Below are 21044 nucleotides of genomic sequence, written 5' to 3' on the forward strand. Positions count from 1 at the left end.
CCTAATCAGGTAACTTTTATTGCATGTGGTGGGGAAAAACCAAATGAGAATCTCAAGGGAACACAAAACGTACAAGATGTGACGTCAAATCCTCAAGCCAAGAGTCTTCTCTCCGGAATTAAAAAAAAAAAAAAAAAAAAAGAAGACAAACAACTACAGTATGTATTTATAATCTCGCATCAAAGATGTGACAAATACCAGAGAGATCTTTCCCAATGTTCTTTTTTACAAGTTTTCCTTGAGCCATTTCAAATAGTTGTCCATCATGCGGTGACCAATGCGGAAGTCCATCGGCCACACCGTGAACATCAAGCTTCCGTGAAAGCCCGAGTCGTAGTGTTCGTGCGTCACGTCCACGCCGGCGGCGCGAAGACGCGTGACGTACATGAGCCCGTCATCTCGGAGGACGTCGTACTCGCATGTCAGGATGTAGGCTTTGGGTAGAGAGTGCAAGGCTGTGTCCGGAACCAGCAGAGGAGACGCCCTTGGGTCAGCTAAGGATCGGGAAGCTCCATCGGTTCCAAACGACTGCCCTGCCTTCCCTTGCAACACAGCGGGGACACTATAATGGTATTTTCCATGATACATTTCGGGCAGGAAGGCGCTCCAGTTGACGAACTTTAGCAAGCTGGAAGACTCGAGGTTGTTGTGGGCGTTGGCCATCATGGCTCTGAAAAATGCCTTGTCGCTGGTGAAGTACTCACTCCAAAATCGGACCATAAGGGTGCGTGGCAAAATGGGCATGTCTTGATTCTGTTGATAAGACGGCGTGTTGAGGTCCAGTGCCTGAAGCACAGGGTAGAGGAGGGCTTGGGCTTTCAACTGAACTTTTTGTGTTGGGTCCTTCAGTAACTGGAAAGATTTGGGGGTGTGAGGGAGGGAGAAAGAAAAAAAAAAGCTAATATCGTATTGAAGCGACCAACAATATCTGATGACAGCAACGCATTGCATCACCTTACCCCTTGTTTATTTGTAGAACAGCGATTTCACATAACCGCTTATTAAAAGCCAACATGATTCATGAAGCCCTGAGCCAAAACTAACACGCTCGCCGCTATGCCCTTCACGCACGGTCACAAATGGCCTCCATAAGCTGTGAAATTGACTTTAAAGACGGCATGACATGAACGAACATGACCGCTCCAATATTAAAGTTAACCAATCGCGTAAAAGTACAAAGCGATGGCATGTACTGTATTTTTCGGATTATACGTCACTCCCGATTATAAGTCGCAGCAGCCAAAAAATGCATAATTGAGAAGGAAAAAAACGTATATAAATCGCACTGGAGTAGAAGTTGTCATCTTGAAAGGCAATTTAAAATTAAAATAAAATAACAGGCTGAATAAGTGTACGGTATACGAACGTGCTCGCATAAAAAACATGCTAACTTATCAGTTTCACTCCAAATCACTAAATCTAATGAAATCTTCATCCTCTGTGTCACTTTAAAGCAACTCCACCAACTCCGGAGGTAGAAGATGCAGGGTTTCCTCTTCTACGTCGCTTACGTTAGATATATCGTTGATTTATCAACACGGGCCGAGAGCGCCCTCTTGTGGTTTAATGTGAAAATAACAGGTGAAATGATATAATCAGGTGTTAATAATTTCACACATAAATCGCTCCAGAGTATAAGTCGCACCCCCAGCCAAACTATAAAACAAACTGATTTATAGTCCGGAAAATACTGTAAAATTTAACAAACCGCGTAAAAGTACTAAGCAATGGCATGTACTTACGAATTTAGTCGTGAAGCGTGGTCTAAGGTTTTGCGTTGGTTGAACATGTTTAACCGCAGTATATGCTGACCGTGATCACTTCGCCTTTTTGTGAACCAGGAGGTAATAACTTCATGTACCTGTTGGGACACAGCGGCTGCCAGGTTCCCCCCAGCGCTGTCCCCAGACACCGCAATTCGTCCTGGGTCCACCGAATACTGGGCAAGCACCCCCATCTGGAGAAAATACTTGACAACACGATAGACATCCTCATACGGAACAGGGAAGTGGTGAGCGACGGCAAGGCGGTACCTGGAAGGAGAGAAAGTAACTTGACCAATGTCCTGTGAGAAAGCCGACATTCCCCACCTGATTGAAATTCTAAGCTTTTAATTCAGTGAAATGATGTCATCTTTTAATTTTGTCACATTAACAAGTAGAGTTGGGCATTCATCGGTGCATTCGTCCGTCAGTATTTCAGGCCCAACCAGTCCGGTCAGAATCAGCCGAGCGGCATTGGGAACACACTTAGCGCATGCATGACAGGCGGCCAAATGATTTTTAAATAATAAATAAGAATCCGTGTGGTGTTATGTTTGACAACTACCGACCAGCGCCAATGAAGGACAGACTGAACCCACGTGGATCGGCCTGAAATACTGACCGACGAGGCTTCACTCTTTAAAAAAGAAATAAAATGGCTGACCTTCAAATTGTGAAATTTTGGAATGAGCCACGAAACTGTTCCTCACAAGAGAAATTCATTAAATATAATCAAGTCTAGAGTGCCTGCACTTAAATTGAAACATCAGCAACACTTTACAAATTCGTACAAACATGTATCACATTGAGGCCAAGTAATGATACAAATCATCCATGTTTAAAAATCTCCCGTGTGTGTGGCAAATATCACAAGGCAAATCATGTGCACCATTCAAAGCACAAAGCTTGGACTCCATTTAGTCCGACTCCACTGCATCCACACTTCCATCCAGGTTATCACTAACGAGAGAAAAAACAGGCGTACATTTGAAATTGCATTGAGACTTTGACTCTCCTTGCCCACATGCAAAGGCATTATAGTTTAGTTGAGTTTAGAGTTGAACCCTGTATAATCACAGTGAAGCACCCGCAGGTTTGCATATTGGTTTCATCATTTTTTTTACTGCCATTTTTTTTGGGGGGGGGGTGGGTGGAGATTGTATATTAAATCTTTATAATTTTTTTTCCTTCCGTCAATGCATTTCAATGGTTGTTAATTACAGAATTGTTCACTATTCACTAGCCGACCCTCTGCCAACCCCTCGTGAATAGCTGGAGACAACCAAGACAAATTGTGTTTTGGCCTTTTTAAGTCAGATACTTACTCTACAGAGAGAACCACTGCATTCAGCTCAGTGGCAACTTTTCTGGCGAGCAGATCATAAGGGCTCATGTCTGTGGAAGAGAGACAGAACACAGAGCAACATAAACCGCTGTTCGCTGCACAGAGATGAACCTGTTAAGTAGTGCTCCTCCACTGGAGTCTCCAAGGCCAAGCTCTCGAGATATACAACTATAGATGTTGAAGACATTTGAAATTATCCGTTCCATTGAACTTATCAAGACGGTGCTTAGCGAACTGATTAATGCAAAAATTGTGGTGCACTACTTGGCTGTAACCAGCAGGGGCGCTGTTAATTTAGTCACTACTAGTTTGCGATTGTGTCAGTTGTTCACTCGAACAGTTGAACAGACTCAGGAAGAGATGGTCTTTTCTCTCGGCAGGAGGCGCAGTTTCCTACGAAGCCACTCCGTGAGCGCTCCCCACTGACCCCTGCAACCTCTGCCAACCTTTCTATTGGTTGTGCATGCCAATTACAAATGATATATCAGAAAAACACTCCCTTCTTCAGATGTCACCCCTCTCAACCCAGCCCACTGATACGCCCCTCAGAGGCCAAAACATCTCTCGCTACAAACAATGGCTTATCACGCTGCCCTCTCAAAGTTGAACCTTCCTGCCGACATCAGTTAGTGAGGACTTGGCTTTATTCAGCTCAAGCTGGCCCTTTTTTCTGTGTGCTCCATTGTAAGAACATGCCGTTCGAGGTCAATCAAGCATATGCTGAGATGAACCTTTAAAACATGATCATATGAAGTTTGTCTTTCTCCATCAGATTGAAAGAAGATGAAGTCAAGGATAGGAAGCTCGGCTACATGAAGTCTTTTGCTAAGGAAACTTCTTATTGGCAGCGTTTTTTTAAGCCACTATTATGTATATACAAAGAGGAACTTCAGGAATTTTTTCCAATCCTGTTCATCTATTCAAAACAAATTAAAATTACCTCGTAGTCACATTGTAGATCAAATACATGTATTCAAACACCCAGGACAAACAGATTGCAAGAACAGCATGACATGTGTCAAACTGAACGGTGTGTCTTCAGGGTTCTGGATTAGCGAGGCCAGGCACCCCTTCGAGGTACCCACCGCTCCAACAGACGGCATGTTATTTCCTCAGGAATTCAAGTACTGTACTGTGATTGACAGCTTCGTAATTATCCGTGATAAGATGTCGCTATAATCTTGGCCGCTTTTTTCTTCTTTTTTTTTGAGAGTGTGTTCATTTACTTACAAGCGCTCCCCAGACACCATCCTCCGCCGTGCAGGTATATGACAGCCCTCCTGAGCTCCGTGTTGCCACTTTGCTGCGTGGGTTGGTAAAGCACCACCTCCACCCCGTCGAAATTCTCCACCGTCACATTAACGTGTTCGTCGGAAACAGGCACAATCGTTTCGATCAGAGTGATGAAGTACATCACTCCCATGTAGTCCTTCAGCCCTAACAATTCACTGAAGTCTGCCTGCAAGGGAAAATGAAGCAAGGGTATAATTGTGGAATTACCAAAGGTACCGTTAACACCATCATTTGGAACTATTCCTAAATTTAGCCAACCAAAGAGCAATAAAAATGGCAGATTATTTTGACTGGTTAACAAAATCGGCAAAACAACCTTAAAAGAACCCCATATTTAAATGTTGCCCATAATACAAAAATAGGTATATATTGTTCCATTTCCTTTCTAATTTTATTTACAATAGAATCTGTTCAGAAAAACCCAAAATTAATTAGTCCGCCAGCCCCCACCTCACCCACTGACAAAGCACAGTGCTTTCATCTCGATCCGGTCGGTTTGGAAGAAAGTTTCCTTGTACAAGATTGACACTTCACACGACAGACTGCTAAAGTCTTTACAGAAGGAGGGACCACATGCTCCTTCTGTCAGTTGTTTGGAAAAGGAACATCAATATGTAAGGGTAAAGATCAAATGTAACTGAAATTTATGAGGGGGAAGTTGAAGTTGTTATGAGCCTTATCAGATGATATGCTACTAAAAGGTCGCCTTCTGCGTGACGCTTGAATTGGTAGCTCTGAACTTTAGTGGGAAAGCCTCTTTAAAATATTTGTGCTTTAACAAACACCGTTTTGATGATGGACAATTCATAGAAGTAAAAAATATATATTACAAAAATAATCAACCAAAACATTCCAGTCACATTCATACCCTTCACGGATTCATTTTCTCACAAATAAATTGGCACGCGAATTCAAAAATGGTCATATTAATAACCCCAGGCGTGGATAAGAAACAGTATACCGCATGCAGTTTCCTTAATAGGCTCTATTATTAGAAGGTGTGAGCAGGACTATACTACACATGGATTAGCATTTGATATAATCTGTTGCACCCGCTTGGTACAACCACATCAGCAAAACACAAGACGGTGCATTACTCGTAAGAACTGACCAACAATACAGAAACTCATTTGATGGTATTTTTTGAATGGTTATATTATGGTAGGAACTAAAATAAAGCACAAATACACTTGACATGACTATTGATGGTGCAAAAATCTGTATTATATCGTTTTGATGATAAAGCTTTTTGTTAGTTTGCTCCAACTCCCAATGACAATAACATACAAGTTACGACTAATCATTTCAGCTGTGCTGTGTACGAAAATTTTCAGACCTTTACACCTGTTGTTCTGATTCTACCCAACACCACACAAGAAATAGAAAATAAGGCGTTTTGAATACATAATATTTTATCCTAATGACAAAAAAAACGAGCGCGACAGTCGTTTGAAAGTTCGAATTAAAGCGTGGAAACTAATTCGAGCGCTTACCAGGTGGCTGAGACTTCGGAAGAAAGTGTTGGTCAGCATGAGTTTCCATCTCTCGTCAATATCCTCCGGAATGGGCTCATAAACATAATAAGCGCTGAAGGAGCAGAGAGCCACGAATAAAATGATGCTTCCCAGCCTCATCGTGCAGCGTGCGTTGCGGAGAGACGACACCACTCAAGAGTGTTGACCCAAGCACTGCAAGGCGCGACTTGACTCACGCGCACAAAAAAAAAAAATAAAAAAATTATATATCCCCTCTCTCCTCTCCTTTTTAGCTGCCCGCCATTGGTGCCATTTCGTGGTTTTCAGCAAGAGAGTCGAAATATTATTCTGTATGAGCGTGGAGTGGCGGTCAAGGGGCAGTTGAGTGAGGGCCAATGACAAAAAAAAACAACAACAAAACGAGCGCGCTCACGAGGCAGGAACCGTCCCACATTGGCCGCGGTCGCGAATTCTTCAGGGGGCTCTGGATCAGATACAACTTTCACGTGTGGTTGGATCCAGCGAACTTGTGTGAAGGTGCAACTGAGGCCAAAGTGTTGAAATTAGTGGCCCAACAGGTCCTGCCGAAGGCGCGCGCTGGGGGGGAGGAAAAAAACAATCGGGTTATCAAACAAGTCTCATCATGATCGAGGTTTCTCGGAAAAAAAAGGTATTTCCTCTTGTAAACGGGATTATTAAACCTCATGCAGCGGATGCCATTCATACATTGATGGGCGATGGGTTATTTGGACAAATTAGTTTTTCTTAAGAATGCAGTGAACTATTCGAGGGGACCCGACATGAGCAAAAATTTACTCATCCTCCAACCCCCGGACAAAAAACCCATCTGTCCTTGCAGATGGATCATTACAAAATTGGTGATGATTTATAAGAGATGTTCGAAAAGTCCAAAGAGTGGGGTGACATAGTCTAACAGTCCCAACTATGAATTTCCTCCATCTACAAAGAAATCCTGCGGCAAAAGTTGCAGCAGGATAACTTGTGGCTGCCTCAGCATGCAAATTCGCCTACTCGCCATGCCTTGAGTATCTGACACTTAATCATTTCCCGAGGAGACTCTTGCCGAATTCACCCGATCTGCCTCCGTGAGATGTTGTTGTTTTGCCCCCCACCGCCCACCCCAAACTCAAGATGGTGATCAAAGGGACATTTTTGAGGGAGGCACGACATCCAGATGGTTAATGATGGTAAAATCAGGGAAACATTTTTTTTTTGAAGAGTGCATGAAGTTAAGCACAGAAGGCTGTGGAAAAAATGCATTCGAGAGGAATCCCTGCGAAAGTGAAAACTTGCGGTTTGGATTTGAAACTTTTCTGTCACTCCTAATATCGTGAATAAATATTCCACAGTCTAAAATTCACCATGAAGCATTTATTAAACAGGCTGTTCCCTGACACTTTAAAGACTCCTAACATTCATGAAGAATGACTCCGGGCAATACGCAACAGTAATCGTCACACGAGCTGAAGTTAAACGACTAATGCGTTGACAACTTTGATAAAAAAATACCCCTGCCTTCCGTCACAGGTGTAATCTATGATATGGAAATATCCTACGCATGTTTTTCACAGCGTTTTACAGTTTTTATGGTCTTGAAAAACAAATAAATGCATTATACATTGACGGCAAGAGATGGATAAAAATAAAACGTGTAACAATCTGTGTTTACAGTAAATAAGTCCTGTTTATTTTAAACTTATCTCACAATGTACATCAATAATCATGCCCGAAGATGTACATTATAAAACGAACCTACAGCCTTTGTTTTTTTTCATGTCTTGGATAGCATATTTACCGCAGATGACGTTCAATTGAAAAAAAAACTAAATAAAAAAATAGGTTGTTCGGTTAATATCTGGATTTTTCAAACTAACAAACTTAAACCAAAAGCGTCAACCACCACGCACAAAGTTGTACATTCCAAAATCAAGTACAACTGTCGCGTTTAGGCATAAAAAGTAAAAATACACGGGATGGCAATGATTTGACGACCCCCCCCCCCCCAAAAAAAAACAAAACTATGCTGTGCTGATAACTCCCTGCTACTATATTCTTTCAAATTTACGCTCTGTCAAAGTAAATTGTGTGTTCCCATCTCGTGGCCATGAGTGGAGTTACAATCTAAATAGACGAGCGTTAGAATTTAACTGGACAAAAAACATTGACTTAGAATCTAGATCCACAATGGACGGGGATGACTCTACAGTCGACGCATCCTCGGGGTTCAGCATCCAGGTATTTGCAGATTCACTGATTATTTTTTCAGCCCGCCCCGCCACCCCCATTTACCTCTAAATTCGAGTGTATTTTTGGTCCCCGTCCGCCTCCCTTTTAATTTCTCCATGTTTTCGTGGAAAAATGTATCTCGAATGTGATTAATTGTTTTTGTTGTCTCTCTTTTGGTCGAAGAATTCAATTTTGTTTTATGCCCTCCTGCATTCCAATGTGCATGTCAATTACATGCGAATTGTCACTATTTGCGGGCTGTGGATGTCACTATGCTGCGTGAAGAGCGGAGGTTGATGTTACATTGAAAAAAATCCTTTATAAGTGACAAGCATGCACCAGAGCTGAGCCCAAGTGATTAACACCTTACCTGAATGCACCCCCCGCCCCCCCGCCCCCCAACACCACTACCATCAGAGATCCAACTCATATTTTTCAGTCAAAGTTGGTCATTAGCAACTGGAATTCCTTACATCTAATAGGAAGAGGCAACAAAAACAGGGAGTAGGAATCAACATTTCTGCTCAATCATCCACCTGGCAAAAGGCAGTCATCTCGAAACTGACATGACACCGGTCAATAGTACTTAGACTCTGACAGGGCTTGTGTGAAATGACGCTTATGTCAATGTATTATTATGGATGTAATTTGTTTCACTGGACTCCAGACTTATCGTTTGCCAATTTGGCCAAAAAAAAACAACAACAACAAAAAACGCCAAAGAAAATACAGTTGATGCTTGCAAGTTGGACAAACTAGATTTTACTGGTTCCGTTTTTCAAAGACCATCAGCATCCATGTAAGTTTTTGTTTACTTACGGGTCAAATTATTCCCAAATTGGCCAGTACCCCGCCAACAGAAATCAACTGCAGCTTCCAACTAGATCGCTGCTGTCGGTAAAGCGCTGGAATAGTAAATGACTTTTCTGAATACAAAACTGTTCTTCAGACACTCGAGAAGATCCCCCGACTCCTCAACCACCGTCCTTCACTCCACACTTCTGAGGCGACCACCTCGTTCGGTTGCTCAATCTTTCATCAAGCCCTTCACTCTTGCGTAAGTTCTGGCGAAGTGTGTCAAGGAGCGTGTGAGTGGATGTTTTCCGCGTTGAGCCCTGCTGCGGAATGCCGCGTCAACACCGAATACCCTGCTGGGGATGAAAGAGTGTTCTTGCATTAATTAAAACGTGCACTTAGCTCATCTTTTACTAGCAATTTCACGAGTTAAACCTCCCCGTAGGCCATACGTGACATCTCAAGAATTACGAAAGCCACTGGTGAAGTCCCGCCTCAGCGGCAAACATTTTTCAAACTTTTGAATTCGCAGAACTCCTGCAGAGGAGACGCTATAGCAGCATGTCAAGGAGGGGGGATTCTATTCCAAGTTCAAGGGTACTGAGAACATTTTTTTGACGTGATAAGAAACAGTTGCGGTTGAAAACTTTGGCTTCCATGAAATTCCATCCATCCATCCATTTTCCGGTCCGCTTTATCGTCACAAGGGTGTTGGAGCCTATCCCAGCTGTCTTCGGGCAGTTGGTGGGGGACACCCTGAACCGGTTGCCAGACAATCGCAGGGCAGACAGAGACAAACAATCATCCACGCTCACACTCACACCTCGGGACAATTTTGAGTGTTCCATTAACCTGCCATACACGTTTTTGGATTGTGGGAGGAAACCGGAGTACCCGGAGAAAAGCCACACAGGCACGGCGAGAACGTGCAAAGTCCACACAGGGAGGCGGGAGCCGAACCCTGCACCGCTGCACTGTGAGGTCGACGCACTAACTATTTAACCCATTTAAATCGTTTAATAAATGATATTTAGAAATACAAATCAGAATAACGTTCTTGTGAAAATTGAGCTATTTGTTGGTGACAAATACCACCAAACTGGGGTGGCAGTTTGTAGTCACTGAATATCAAACATTCATTCATTCATTCATTCATCTTCCTTACCGCTTGATCCTCACTAGGGTCGCGGGGGGTGCTGGAGCCTATCCCAGCTGTCTTCGGGCAGTAGGCGGGGGACACCCTGAACCGGTTGCCAGACAATCGCAGGGCAGACAGACGAACAATCATCCGCGCTCACACTCACACCTAGGGACAATTTAGAGTGTTCAATCAGCCTGCCACGCATGTTTTTGGAACGTGGGAGGAAACCGGAGCACCCGGGGTAAACCCACGCAGGCCCGGGGAGAACATGCAAACTCCACACAGGGAGGCCGGAGCTGGAATCGAACCCAGTACCTCTGCACTGTGAAGCCGACGTGCTAACCACTGGACTACCGGGCCGCCTGAATATCAAACATTTAACGAAATTCTGGATTCAGTTAATGGAAACACCGAGGAAATTCTCTTGACCCTACCAAAAACAAATGAACAGACGGATGAGTGACTGATAAAATCAAAACGCGGGCCAAGCAACTGGATTTGATTTGAAGGCTTCAAATCGAAACAACCAGTCACTTTGATACTTTCCTCGAACTTCTTCAAACAACCAAGTGTATGAGAGTAGAGCGGTTCAGATTGCACAACTGTCCTTGTTTTTATGCCACGTGTTGTGTTTTTTTATTTAACTTTATGTTAACTGTTATGTAAAGTGCTTTGTTCCAGCTGTAGCTGTTGTGAAAGCGCAATATCAATCGGGAGGTATTGAATTGTAATTAGCATTTACCATGCTGGTTGCCGATCCTTATCCACTCTTCTCACACCTGTCCAACCCAAATTGTGCATTCACGCTCCTCCACTCTCACCATCTTCCATGCTTCATTTCCGTGAAAAATGGCAGAAAAAGTAAAGGATACATCAGCATGCAATACTCTGTTTCAACAAGAATACCCCTGGCCTCACGTTAGGCCAATAATTACATTTAGGTGTTTGAAAAATAACAATTTCAGAATATATCCGTCGTCATTAGCCGTGTCCAAGTTTCTAGGTTGGGTCCTCTTCGTATAGCCTGCGGTGACTGCACAGACCATGGCTGACTGGCCAATTTGGACAGGCCTGGTGACATTCACTTGACTGTCTTCTATACCACTGCAAGATGGCGGCAGTATGCTCGGCTGATAGAAAGTGTCGAAAAAGAGCAGAGCAATGGAGGCTACGGAGGTGTGCTCGAATCAGCCTTCGGTCAAGGCCCTTCTCCATGGAAAAAAAGGCCAGATTCCAAGACAATGGGATGTGGTCGAGGCACACTTGAAGTTACGTCACTTGGCCTTCATATTTGGCCTTCGGAGGATGCATTTGTTCTGCCCAAAATGTGGACATTTCAGCTTAGCAAAGCACAACGTCTGACATGAGAAAGAGCATTGCGGTAATTTTTTGAAAAATTATTTAAAGTAAGTAAGTAAGTTTAAAATAATATTTCTATGGCTCTTTACTTTCTGGGCTGCACATATGCTAACTGTTGTTATGTCATGTGTAACCAAACTGTTAAATGTGGATCTTTGAATGAATGCTGTAGGCCAGAGGTGTCAAATATATATATATATATATTTATGGCAGGGAAAAGCAAATAATTAGCATCAACTTCCATGACTCTTGCTTAAATTTGTGCCAAAAAACTAAAATCATCACGTAGCCAATATCTGGATAATGCAAGCATTGTTCCTCGCCCCAAACAAACAAACCGTTTTTTGCAGTATCTTGAAAAAACTATTATGCTTGAATTGTCATTTCAAAAGTTATTCATCAGTTTGTTGTGTAACTGTACGGAGATGAGGAGACAATACATTTATATGCGTTTCTCAATCATAACGATTTACACACACACACACACACACGCGCACACACACACACACACACACACAATTCATGGTTGAATTGCAACTTGGGTACCTGATACATCTTATGTTCCATGCTGCTGCATGAGCTATTAAAAACGTATACTTTATCAACTTATCAGGAGTCTTTTTCATGCAGTCATTTTGGTGAAATCAAGCAAACGTTTCTTCTGTTAGACGCCATGCATGTATTGTTGTCGTTTTAAAGGCCACTGAATCGGATATTTTTTTCTGTCAACAGAGGACCCACCCCAACAAGCTTAAAGAGCAAAGTGACTTCATAGAATCGCACAGCAAGTAGTTCTCCTTTGATGGTCCTTCTTGTAGAATGCAAAATAAATCGTTTCATTATTATTATTTTATATATTAAATATTGTATTGATTGTTTTAGTTACAGTTGGACAATGGCTGGATTTGTTGCACCAATAATATATTCATTTTTAACTCATGAAAAAAATTAACATCAAGTTACACACCAGTTACATAGTTGAGTAGTTTTTGTTTTTTTGTTTTTTTAATCAAATAAAGTTCAGACGAGCAATTATTTGGAGTACTACTTTTGACATTTGAGTCCTTTTGTTTTAAAGTAACAGTCCTGTTACCAGAGTACAATTTTTCCAAATTTTCCATCCACCTCTCCTGCTTTACAGTGGTCATGAGATGTGTGAGGATCCAACGATTTTAGAATTCAGTGTTATTTATACCACCAAGGGACAAAACTAGAATGTCTAATTCATTGACAGGGTAAATTGGACTGACATTCGACAAAAACATCACTTTGTCCGACGTTTGTCGTTTTATGGTAGCTTAGCTCGCTATAATATTCCAGTGGGTAGCTTCAGTGTAGCTAAACTTCATTTAAGGAGCAATAAATTGGAGTTTAGCACACATCATTTTCCAAGTAGCATATACCCAACACTGACAGAAGGATTACAAGACCAGGGACCGCACCAGCAGGAGCAGCAACATGGACCTTAAGATGTATTTTTCTTTCAACAAGCTGCCTCATGATCATGGGACTGCTTCTAAGAAACCGAAGGGGATTAGCGCTCTATCAGTCGACGGCTGCGCAACACTTATGTGATCAGGAATGCTGGAGTCTTTCACCTCAATCCACATGAACTCTGCTATCGGCAGACATTGATTCCACAAAGAAGACTAAGTGTATCCACTTACACAGGGCAAATGAATTGTTCTTTTCCAACATAATATATTGTGTCGAGATACAATTAATCAAAGGCGAGCCTTTTCTCCTTAATGAGATTGTTTTCAAAAATAAATTCTTGAGAATTAAGTTGTGATTCATGATCATTATTCTAAGGTAGCAGAACCGTAAATCAATGATAAATACATTGACTGATATAAAGCATAACTGTCATAATAGCGACACTATAATTCTCAATACTCATACTACACATGATTTTAAAAATTCAGTCGCAAAAAAAGATGGTCAGTAAAAGATGTCCAAATTAAAACTTGATATTTGATTGAAAAGAAATGTACATGACGTTGCTAAGAATTACTGTGTGGTTTTGCGCCCAGCAGATGGCGCCATTACCAAACTCTGCGATAATTCATCTGTGCTGTGAATCCTTCTACAAAATAGCATCGTTCTTGGGAATCGAAATAGACGTGTACATGTCCATTTGAAAGTTTTCAATTTAAGACTGACATTTTCAGAAGCATCAAGGTAGCGCGCTCCACCATTAATGGCAACATTATGACACACAAATGTAATCAAATTGGGTAAATGTGAATGGTTTGCTGTACAAGATGGGGAGGGAACGCATGATACTTTCATGTTTCTTACCATCAACTCCAGCATACAGTATTTAGCGGTACAATGCTCAGTCAAGCCCTTCAGCCGTTCATTGACATGCGAAGGTTAATGGCTAATATAGGGGGACCTGATGTCAGTTAATTTAGGTGATCTGACAAATAAGAGGATGGCTGAAATAACATCTGTAGTTCCGGGGCTAGCCCATGTGTATGATATGGTGCCGATGACAAACTGACAGGATTATAGCACCATTATATAAAACCGTTGGGCCCTCTATATCCCATACGAGCGCTGATGAACTGCACAGGTTTCATTGGAACTGTCGGCATGCCGGTGACCACTCGGCAAGAATTTACGGCGGATATGAAGGTAGCAGAGAACAGCTTTGTGCTCATGGTGCAGGATCCCCAAGGCCATCAGAAACTTACTGCATGATGTCCAAGTGAAGGGAGAACCTGGTTGTACAGTAATCTATGGAATGTCTATTGGCTATTGCCACACAGCACGGCAAGAAGTTTTGAGCATTAAGTTTTGCGCTTTTTGCTCATACATCAGAAAGCTCAATAAAACCAGGCTGGTAATACAAAACAGGAGAGTAACACAGGCGAAAGAGGCAAAGATAAATCAAGAGCGTATGAATAATCGGTGAGGGTCGTTTTTGCAAAGCGCAACAAAATGCAGCAGCAGATTGAAAATTGTAATGTTAAAGCCAACAGTACAATTTAATGCGGGTATTGTTTGTGTTTCACCACAGCATCAACTATGTAAAAGAATGACGATCACTGCCATTCATCTCAGGGTCAAACCAGGCAGTGGAACTTTGTTATTGGTCTCGTCTGTAAGGCCCAATGCAAGAGCATTGATGGCCGCTGTCACATTACAGGTTTCCAAAGGAAAGTGGATATACAGTATTGAAACAAGGGACTGGCACTCATTGAATGAAACCAGTGACATGTGCACGGCTCTTAAATATTTGTAAAACAAGGTTTAAATAAGTAAATGATTCAACCACGGGTACATGATGAAATTGTAACTATGGTAAGTATTGTAAAACTGTGTACAGGTATTGCATTTTTATGATTTTGCGGCAGCTGTGTCTAGCTTGCTTGAAACTAGGAAATGGGCATGTGCACGGCTCCCAAAAGGGGAAATCGAAAAGGGACTGCATGGTGGAACCAGGCTGTCTTCAGGTAGAACGAGTACAATGAAAAAGGTCCTCGTGAATCACGAGGTTTTAATTAATACATGCAAGATGTTCTGTCACATGAGTAGCGGAATTAGGACCCAGAAGCAAACATGATACGGAAGTGGAAAAGTAAAAGTCTATCTATGAAAATACTAAAGGAACTACATTGAGCAGGGCTGGATGCAGAAGACACGGAAGACAGCTGAGACACTCACTGGGAAAAAGCTCAACGGCCTGACATGTCACAGAGTAATTCAAGTTTAGATACTCAAGCCGATATGACCAAGAAACAAAACAAAAGAACCACAGCAACTGAAACATGACGCAGGAGCAAACAGTCACAACATATCCAACCCCTAAAATAACAACAACAACAAAAAAGGGTACCAAATTCTTTATCCTACTCTAGCCTGAAAAACAACTTGAACAGGATCATAAAGTTGAAGAAAAAACACAGTTGAAATAAGAGACCAAATTGTCAGATCAGCTCCAGGTGTTCTATCCCCCTCTGTGTTTCATGTTTTCAACCAATAACTAGGAAAGAGCAGCTCATGATGTGTTGCTTGAAAAGAACTAAAGGCTACGTTTGGTCGGCAATGCTAGTGATATCAATTTTCCTCACTGGAACAAAGATCCTCTCTTTAAAAACCTTGGAACAAAAAAAAAAACAAATTCATTTGTCAAAATTCTGGCCACTTTGGTTCACAATATTTCTGGCATGATGAGAGGTATTGCGCACAATCCGTCAAACAGGTGACAGCCATCTGGTTTCCGTGCACACTGCGGAGGAGTAAAATAGACAATACTCCAAATGCCTCAAACCCCCGGACTTTGTTTAGCAGCAGGCTGCAGAGCCCACATAGTGGCGGTGACCATGACATGGCTGTTGTAGTACCACCACGAGTTACACACACCGACATGGATGACCCGTTTATATATAAGCAGGAAGGGGTTCAATGCCAAAAGGGCCAGGTGTGACTTTAGTGCGCCAATAATGTTTCAGAGTAAAAATAAGAGCTAATTCCCGGTTTCTATAGCCCTGCAGAAGTCCCTTAACAGATCAGTGGGTAAATGTAAAGGCTTCCCATGCGTAATGAATATTCATGTCGACTGCAGCTTAGGTTAATTTTTTTAAATCGAGATTCATGATTAAATTTTAATACAATGAAAGGGTTTATGGGCATTATGAATTTATTGTATATTAAGATAAGATAAGATAAGATATCCTTTATTCGTCCCATTTACAAGTACTATTTACAATTTTTCTTCACATCATTATTATTATTATTATGATTGTTATTTTTTATTAATCAGCCTGACAGCAGTCGGTAGTCGTCATATTGTGTATGACGGCGGCCCAGTGTTCAGCGCGTTGACCTCACAGTGTAGAGGTGCAGGGTTTGAAGGCTTCAGCCTCCCTGTGAGGAGTTTGCATGTTCTCCCCATGCCTGCGTGGGTTTTCCACGGATACTCCGGTTTAGTCCCACATTCCAAAAATACATGCGTGGCAGGTTAATGGAACATTCTAAATTCTCCCTAGGTGTGAATGTGAGCGCGGATGGTTGTTCGTGCCCTGCGATTGGCTGGCTACCGGTTCAGGGTGTCCCCCGCCTACTGCCCAAAGACGGCTGGGATGAGCTCCAGCACGCCCCGCCGCCCTTGTGAGGATAACGCAAAATGCCAGATTAATGACGGGTAACAAAGATGAATTAATTAATTCTGCCATGTGGCATTTATCTGAGGGGGCTACAGAACATTCAAGACTTTTTGCAACCTCCCTCTTTTTAAAAAGCTTTTCGAAGGGCTTGGGTCGAGAATGTAGAAAATTGAAATCAGCTACTGTGAGACTGACCGCATGCAAAACAAGGGAAATTTAATGATTAGGACAGATTCCCACAAAAGTGGAAAAAGGCAGAGGATGTTGAGGGGGCTGCCCATGTAAGATGATATCCTTCTCCAACACTGGTGCTACTTCATTGAAAGACTCAAGACTGCACCAAGTAGCGAGAAAAAATGTATACACTCATTTTCTGGAACATTCTACACGATCCAATCCAAGGGCATCTATCCAGTATTCAGTGGTGTAGCACGAGCGACAATACTAATATTTTTTCTTACCTTTTTGTAAAGGATCAGATTCACCCCTCAGTGTGATGTCGCACAATGCTACACCTTGATGGCGAGTTAAGTGAATGTGTCCACGTGTACACCTTGGAGCCTACCAGCTTGGTGTTGACTTTTTATTGAATCATCACTTTGACTGACTACACAAGGAGGCAAAATGAGCACTTACTTTCCTGCAGTGAGTCACAATAAGCAAACACGGAAAAGTAACAGTCGGACCACATTTTGAGTATCGTTGTTCAAAGAACAACAGAGCTAGCTGGTCCTTTGCCCAACTTATTATTGAAGTCAAGCGGAATGAATGTCCTTGTCCAAAAAGGAAGTTGAACCAGAATCAGCAACGTGATCAGGAGACGGACAAACAAACATCACATCCGTGCTTCATCGTAGTCCCCTATCCAACACACACCAATACACCCAAAAAAGAAAAAAAAAATGCAAATCTATGCAATTCCCAATTCATCCTCCTCAGCCTTCCAAGCTTCTTTTTGCTACCCAAGAATAGGCTTAACTTTTCATTTATAGACGCCACTGAGGCCAGAACATAATTAACATTGGCAAGGAGGAAAATCAGCTCTTTTAGCAGATTAAATTCACTTTGGCTCAAGGGGATAAACCCTGAGTCCTGTATAATTGAATTTATTCATACTTGTATCACAACCGACTGCAAGGGATGAGAGCGAGGGGAGGCGGGATGAGCGTGTTTGCATTAGCAGGTAAGAGCTCAAGTCAAAGTAAAAAGAGGAGACGACGTTTGACCTGAAGCACTTAATGGGTTTCCGTACTGCCTTGAATCCAAAAGGAAGAAGGTGCTGAGAAGGGAGACTGCCATCAAAATGACGCGGCATCCAGATGTTGGAACAAACAACAACTGAGACACAAACATACGAGCCATCCAATCTTCCCAGTGATCTGAAGCAACAGATAAAAGATCCCCATTATCCCCTCATTCCATGCACATGAATCATCCATCCACCCGTTTATGAGAAGGCTATCTGATCTCCTTGCTTATTCCTTTGTGGTTCCAGCCTGACTGAAAGTTCATCCCGTCCATAAATAGATCTCTTATGTGCCTTTCAACCAAAGAAAAGAGCCCCTAGACCAGAATGCAGAGGCTGAGGTTGCTGAGCAGGTCTGTCCAAAGTCGAGTTAAATTTGCTTCACTTATTGATATTCAACAGTGAGGATGTGGAACGTATTCAAGTATTCGTGGCGAGGCAAAACATACATGGTTATTGTGAAAGAATGAAGCCCTAATGTGTCCTCTTTCACGGATTGAGATTACAACTGAGTGACTCAGGTATGCTGGCACAAAAGTTCAGTTCCGACTCATTGGACCACATTGTACCTACAGTATATTTTGAAAGATGAATTATATTTTTCCTTTGGATGGTTTCGTTTTATCTTTAATCTATTATTTTCTTATTTGGAATAGGTAAAATATAATACCAACATCAGTTTATATGAAATACGTATCTTGTGATAAAACTTTCAGCTGTATCGGCAGCCCTATTTTCCAACTTTATTTTGAAAAAAAATTTCCCAGGGTGATTCCGGTTTTTTTTTGTTTTGTTTTTTCTGAGTTTAAGTTCTCTTTTGCAGAGTGACTTTTTTCTGACTATTGTCAGAAATAAATGAATGTTCTTTCTATAAAATGATCCGACATTGGCTTGATGGAAACTATGTCTCAAAAGGTCTGGTGTTATCGGTTACTTGGTATCGGTGACGATACCAAGCGTGGAATATTCATCCTGGTGTCAGTCTGGAAAAGAAATTGTATTGAACAACCCCTATGTGAACGTCATACTTGAGATACTGTATGTATTATGTGACATTTTATGAGACAGAAGAATGGAGGAACCTGCTAATACTATTTTGTCATAAAAAAAAGCAAAAATGAAAACAAATTATTAATACACACGAGAGCTGAATGAAAGAAAAACTCATTTCAAACAAATTAATTTTAAACTTTTGCTTTTTTTCTCAGAGTCCTCTCTTGAAATATAAACAGATAAGTGAAATACTATGATCTTGGCAGCGATGAGCAGCTCCCCTATTTTGGCTAGGTTTAGCACTCCCAACAGATGTGTGCTTTTTCCAGCAGGCCTTATATTTCACAGCTACTCCAGGATTACATTCGGGCAGGTTGCAAAGAGGAGGGTAGGCGAGGGGGAGTGCCTGGGGCTGAAAAGACCAAAAAGAAGTTTCGGCTTGAAGCGCTCCTTTAGACATGCTCTCCACATGCAGCAGGCCGATCTGTGGATTCTATCTGGAGGCTTATTGGGACTGAGAGTGGACCACTTTATTCTACTGAATCTTTAATTTGTTTTGGACCGTGGCAACAGAGATATTTGTACAGGTGAGGGTGAAATAACATTATTCTTGTCTGCATATCCATCAGAGCGCCGTTTTCATGTACAAGAGCATACTAATGAAAAGTAGATTTCAGGGTAAAACATATAGGCTCCTTAGTAATATTTACAGTAATATTTACAGTATTCATGACAGAAGAAGCCCCTTCGGAGGGGAACGTGTGCCTTTTTTGTCATTGTAGCAAGGTGTGCACCATTTTTATATTGAAGACTTGCAGCGCATGCATTCAATTATTCAACCATGGCAGAAAGTCATATTTGCAAAGTGAAACTTTTTTTGTAATGAGTCAATAAAACAAGAGCAATTTACACAGCAAATTTGCCAAATTAGAAGTAGGTAACCCAAAAGGTGGATTTGTCCAACTGTAGCTTTTATTTGACCACATTTCGTTTAATTTTAAATTCATATGCCTCGGTTTCATTCTGGCAATTGCAGGTTACTCAACAGGCTACTCAACTGTTGCTGTTTGACTACAGCTTCACTTACTCTTTAAAACTTACACATCATCACCCCCCACAGCCAAGAAACCCACACATTTTTTTTTCAAGAAGCCTGAATAATTTTCAATACAGCCATAATTTTTTTTTTTTGATTGGCCTACATTTACTCCATTTTCTGTCTGAATTTCACAAAGAGCTCAAAACTTTGAAATCAATTTAACTGCTCTTTGGAAAGAATTAGTCGACTCTGTTATCCTGACCACAGTGTGCTTTCCTGTCTCTAGGTGGGTTGTAATTTACGAGCCAAATGAGTTTTCCGTGCACAATGATTGCTTGCAGAGGCTCTTACCTGCGGAGGTGTTTGCTCTCCCTGGGGTCTCTGTTAGTGCTCTTGGCTGCTGTGTCCCCCATTTGGGGCGACTGTCCCACGTCGTGCGTGTGCTCCGTGCCCGTGGAAGTGCACTGCACTTTTCGTTACCTGAACGTGGTGCCTGCCCACATCCTGCCAGCTGTGGAAAGAATTAACCTTGGGTGAGATTCTACTTTTCCCTGCAATCTTTAGCAGATTGAATCGGTTGGTAATTATATCAATAAAATGCTTTTAAACATGCTTACGGTAATTTTTTGAGGGACATGCCTGTGCTTTAGTTCACCTAAACGATGCACCTGGAGGTACAAGATAACTTTGTCTATGCATCCCAACTTGCTGATGTCACAACAAAATAGCTTTGAAAACTCAAACAGCCTTTTAAACCTGTGGGTACCCTTTAATTAAATGCATTTTGTGAAGTGCCATGGCACAATTTGGCCTATGCCTTCTCATTGTCTCCTTTGAGGAACAGGTAAGAGGTGTACTCACCTGTGTCTCATCTCATTTGCTAATGAGCTGCCTACTTCCCCTTCTTCTTCTGGTAGAATTTTATGGTGGGTGGCTAACAAATGTGCTTGACTGGCACCTACTGGTACAAAGTACGAACCAACCAAGAAAACTAAACCACAATACAAAAAAAAAAAAACTAAACTAAAAAAACCTCAACTTTAGTGATCTTCTAATTAAACTCCACCAGTGCAGCTGTTGCATTTTAATATTCTCCAACAAATGAGATCAATGTAAGTAAGGCTCAACTAAACCCGAGTCTATTGAACCAACTGAAAGTACCCTTGTCAGCATGTATGTAAAGTCTCCCTGTGTGGAAGCCCTTTTAATGAAATTATACACCTGCTAACCTTTA

At 41.8% G+C, this 21044-nt stretch overlaps 2 protein-coding genes across 2 annotated transcripts in view; one reads left to right on the top strand and one right to left on the bottom strand.

Annotated features, from left to right (window-relative positions):
• Nucleotides 1–20181, bottom strand: aadac (arylacetamide deacetylase). The gene is made up of 6 exons (XM_052078672.1): nt 20162–20181; nt 5895–6473; nt 4339–4567; nt 3089–3158; nt 1862–2033; nt 1–852 (listed from the first exon to the last, which is right to left on the bottom strand). Exons 2-6 carry the CDS (start codon nt 6033–6035, stop codon nt 226–228), a joined length of 1239 nt encoding a protein of 412 aa, XP_051934632.1. The 5' UTR covers nt 6036–6473; nt 20162–20181; the 3' UTR covers nt 1–225.
• igsf10 (immunoglobulin superfamily, member 10) overlaps nt 19137–21044 on the top strand; it is a 10417-nt gene continuing 8509 nt past the window's right edge. Inside the window, exons 1-2 of the mRNA XM_052078650.1 lie at nt 19137–19358; nt 20097–20343. Coding sequence (XP_051934610.1) covers nt 20120–20343 — 224 coding nt within the window. The 5' untranslated portion in view covers nt 19137–19358; nt 20097–20119. The remainder of the gene's footprint in view (nt 19359–20096; nt 20344–21044) is intronic.

This window comes from Hippocampus zosterae, chromosome 10 (assembly GCF_025434085.1).
Source record: "Hippocampus zosterae strain Florida chromosome 10, ASM2543408v3, whole genome shotgun sequence".
In the NCBI taxonomy this organism is placed as follows: Eukaryota; Metazoa; Chordata; class Actinopteri; order Syngnathiformes; family Syngnathidae; genus Hippocampus; species Hippocampus zosterae.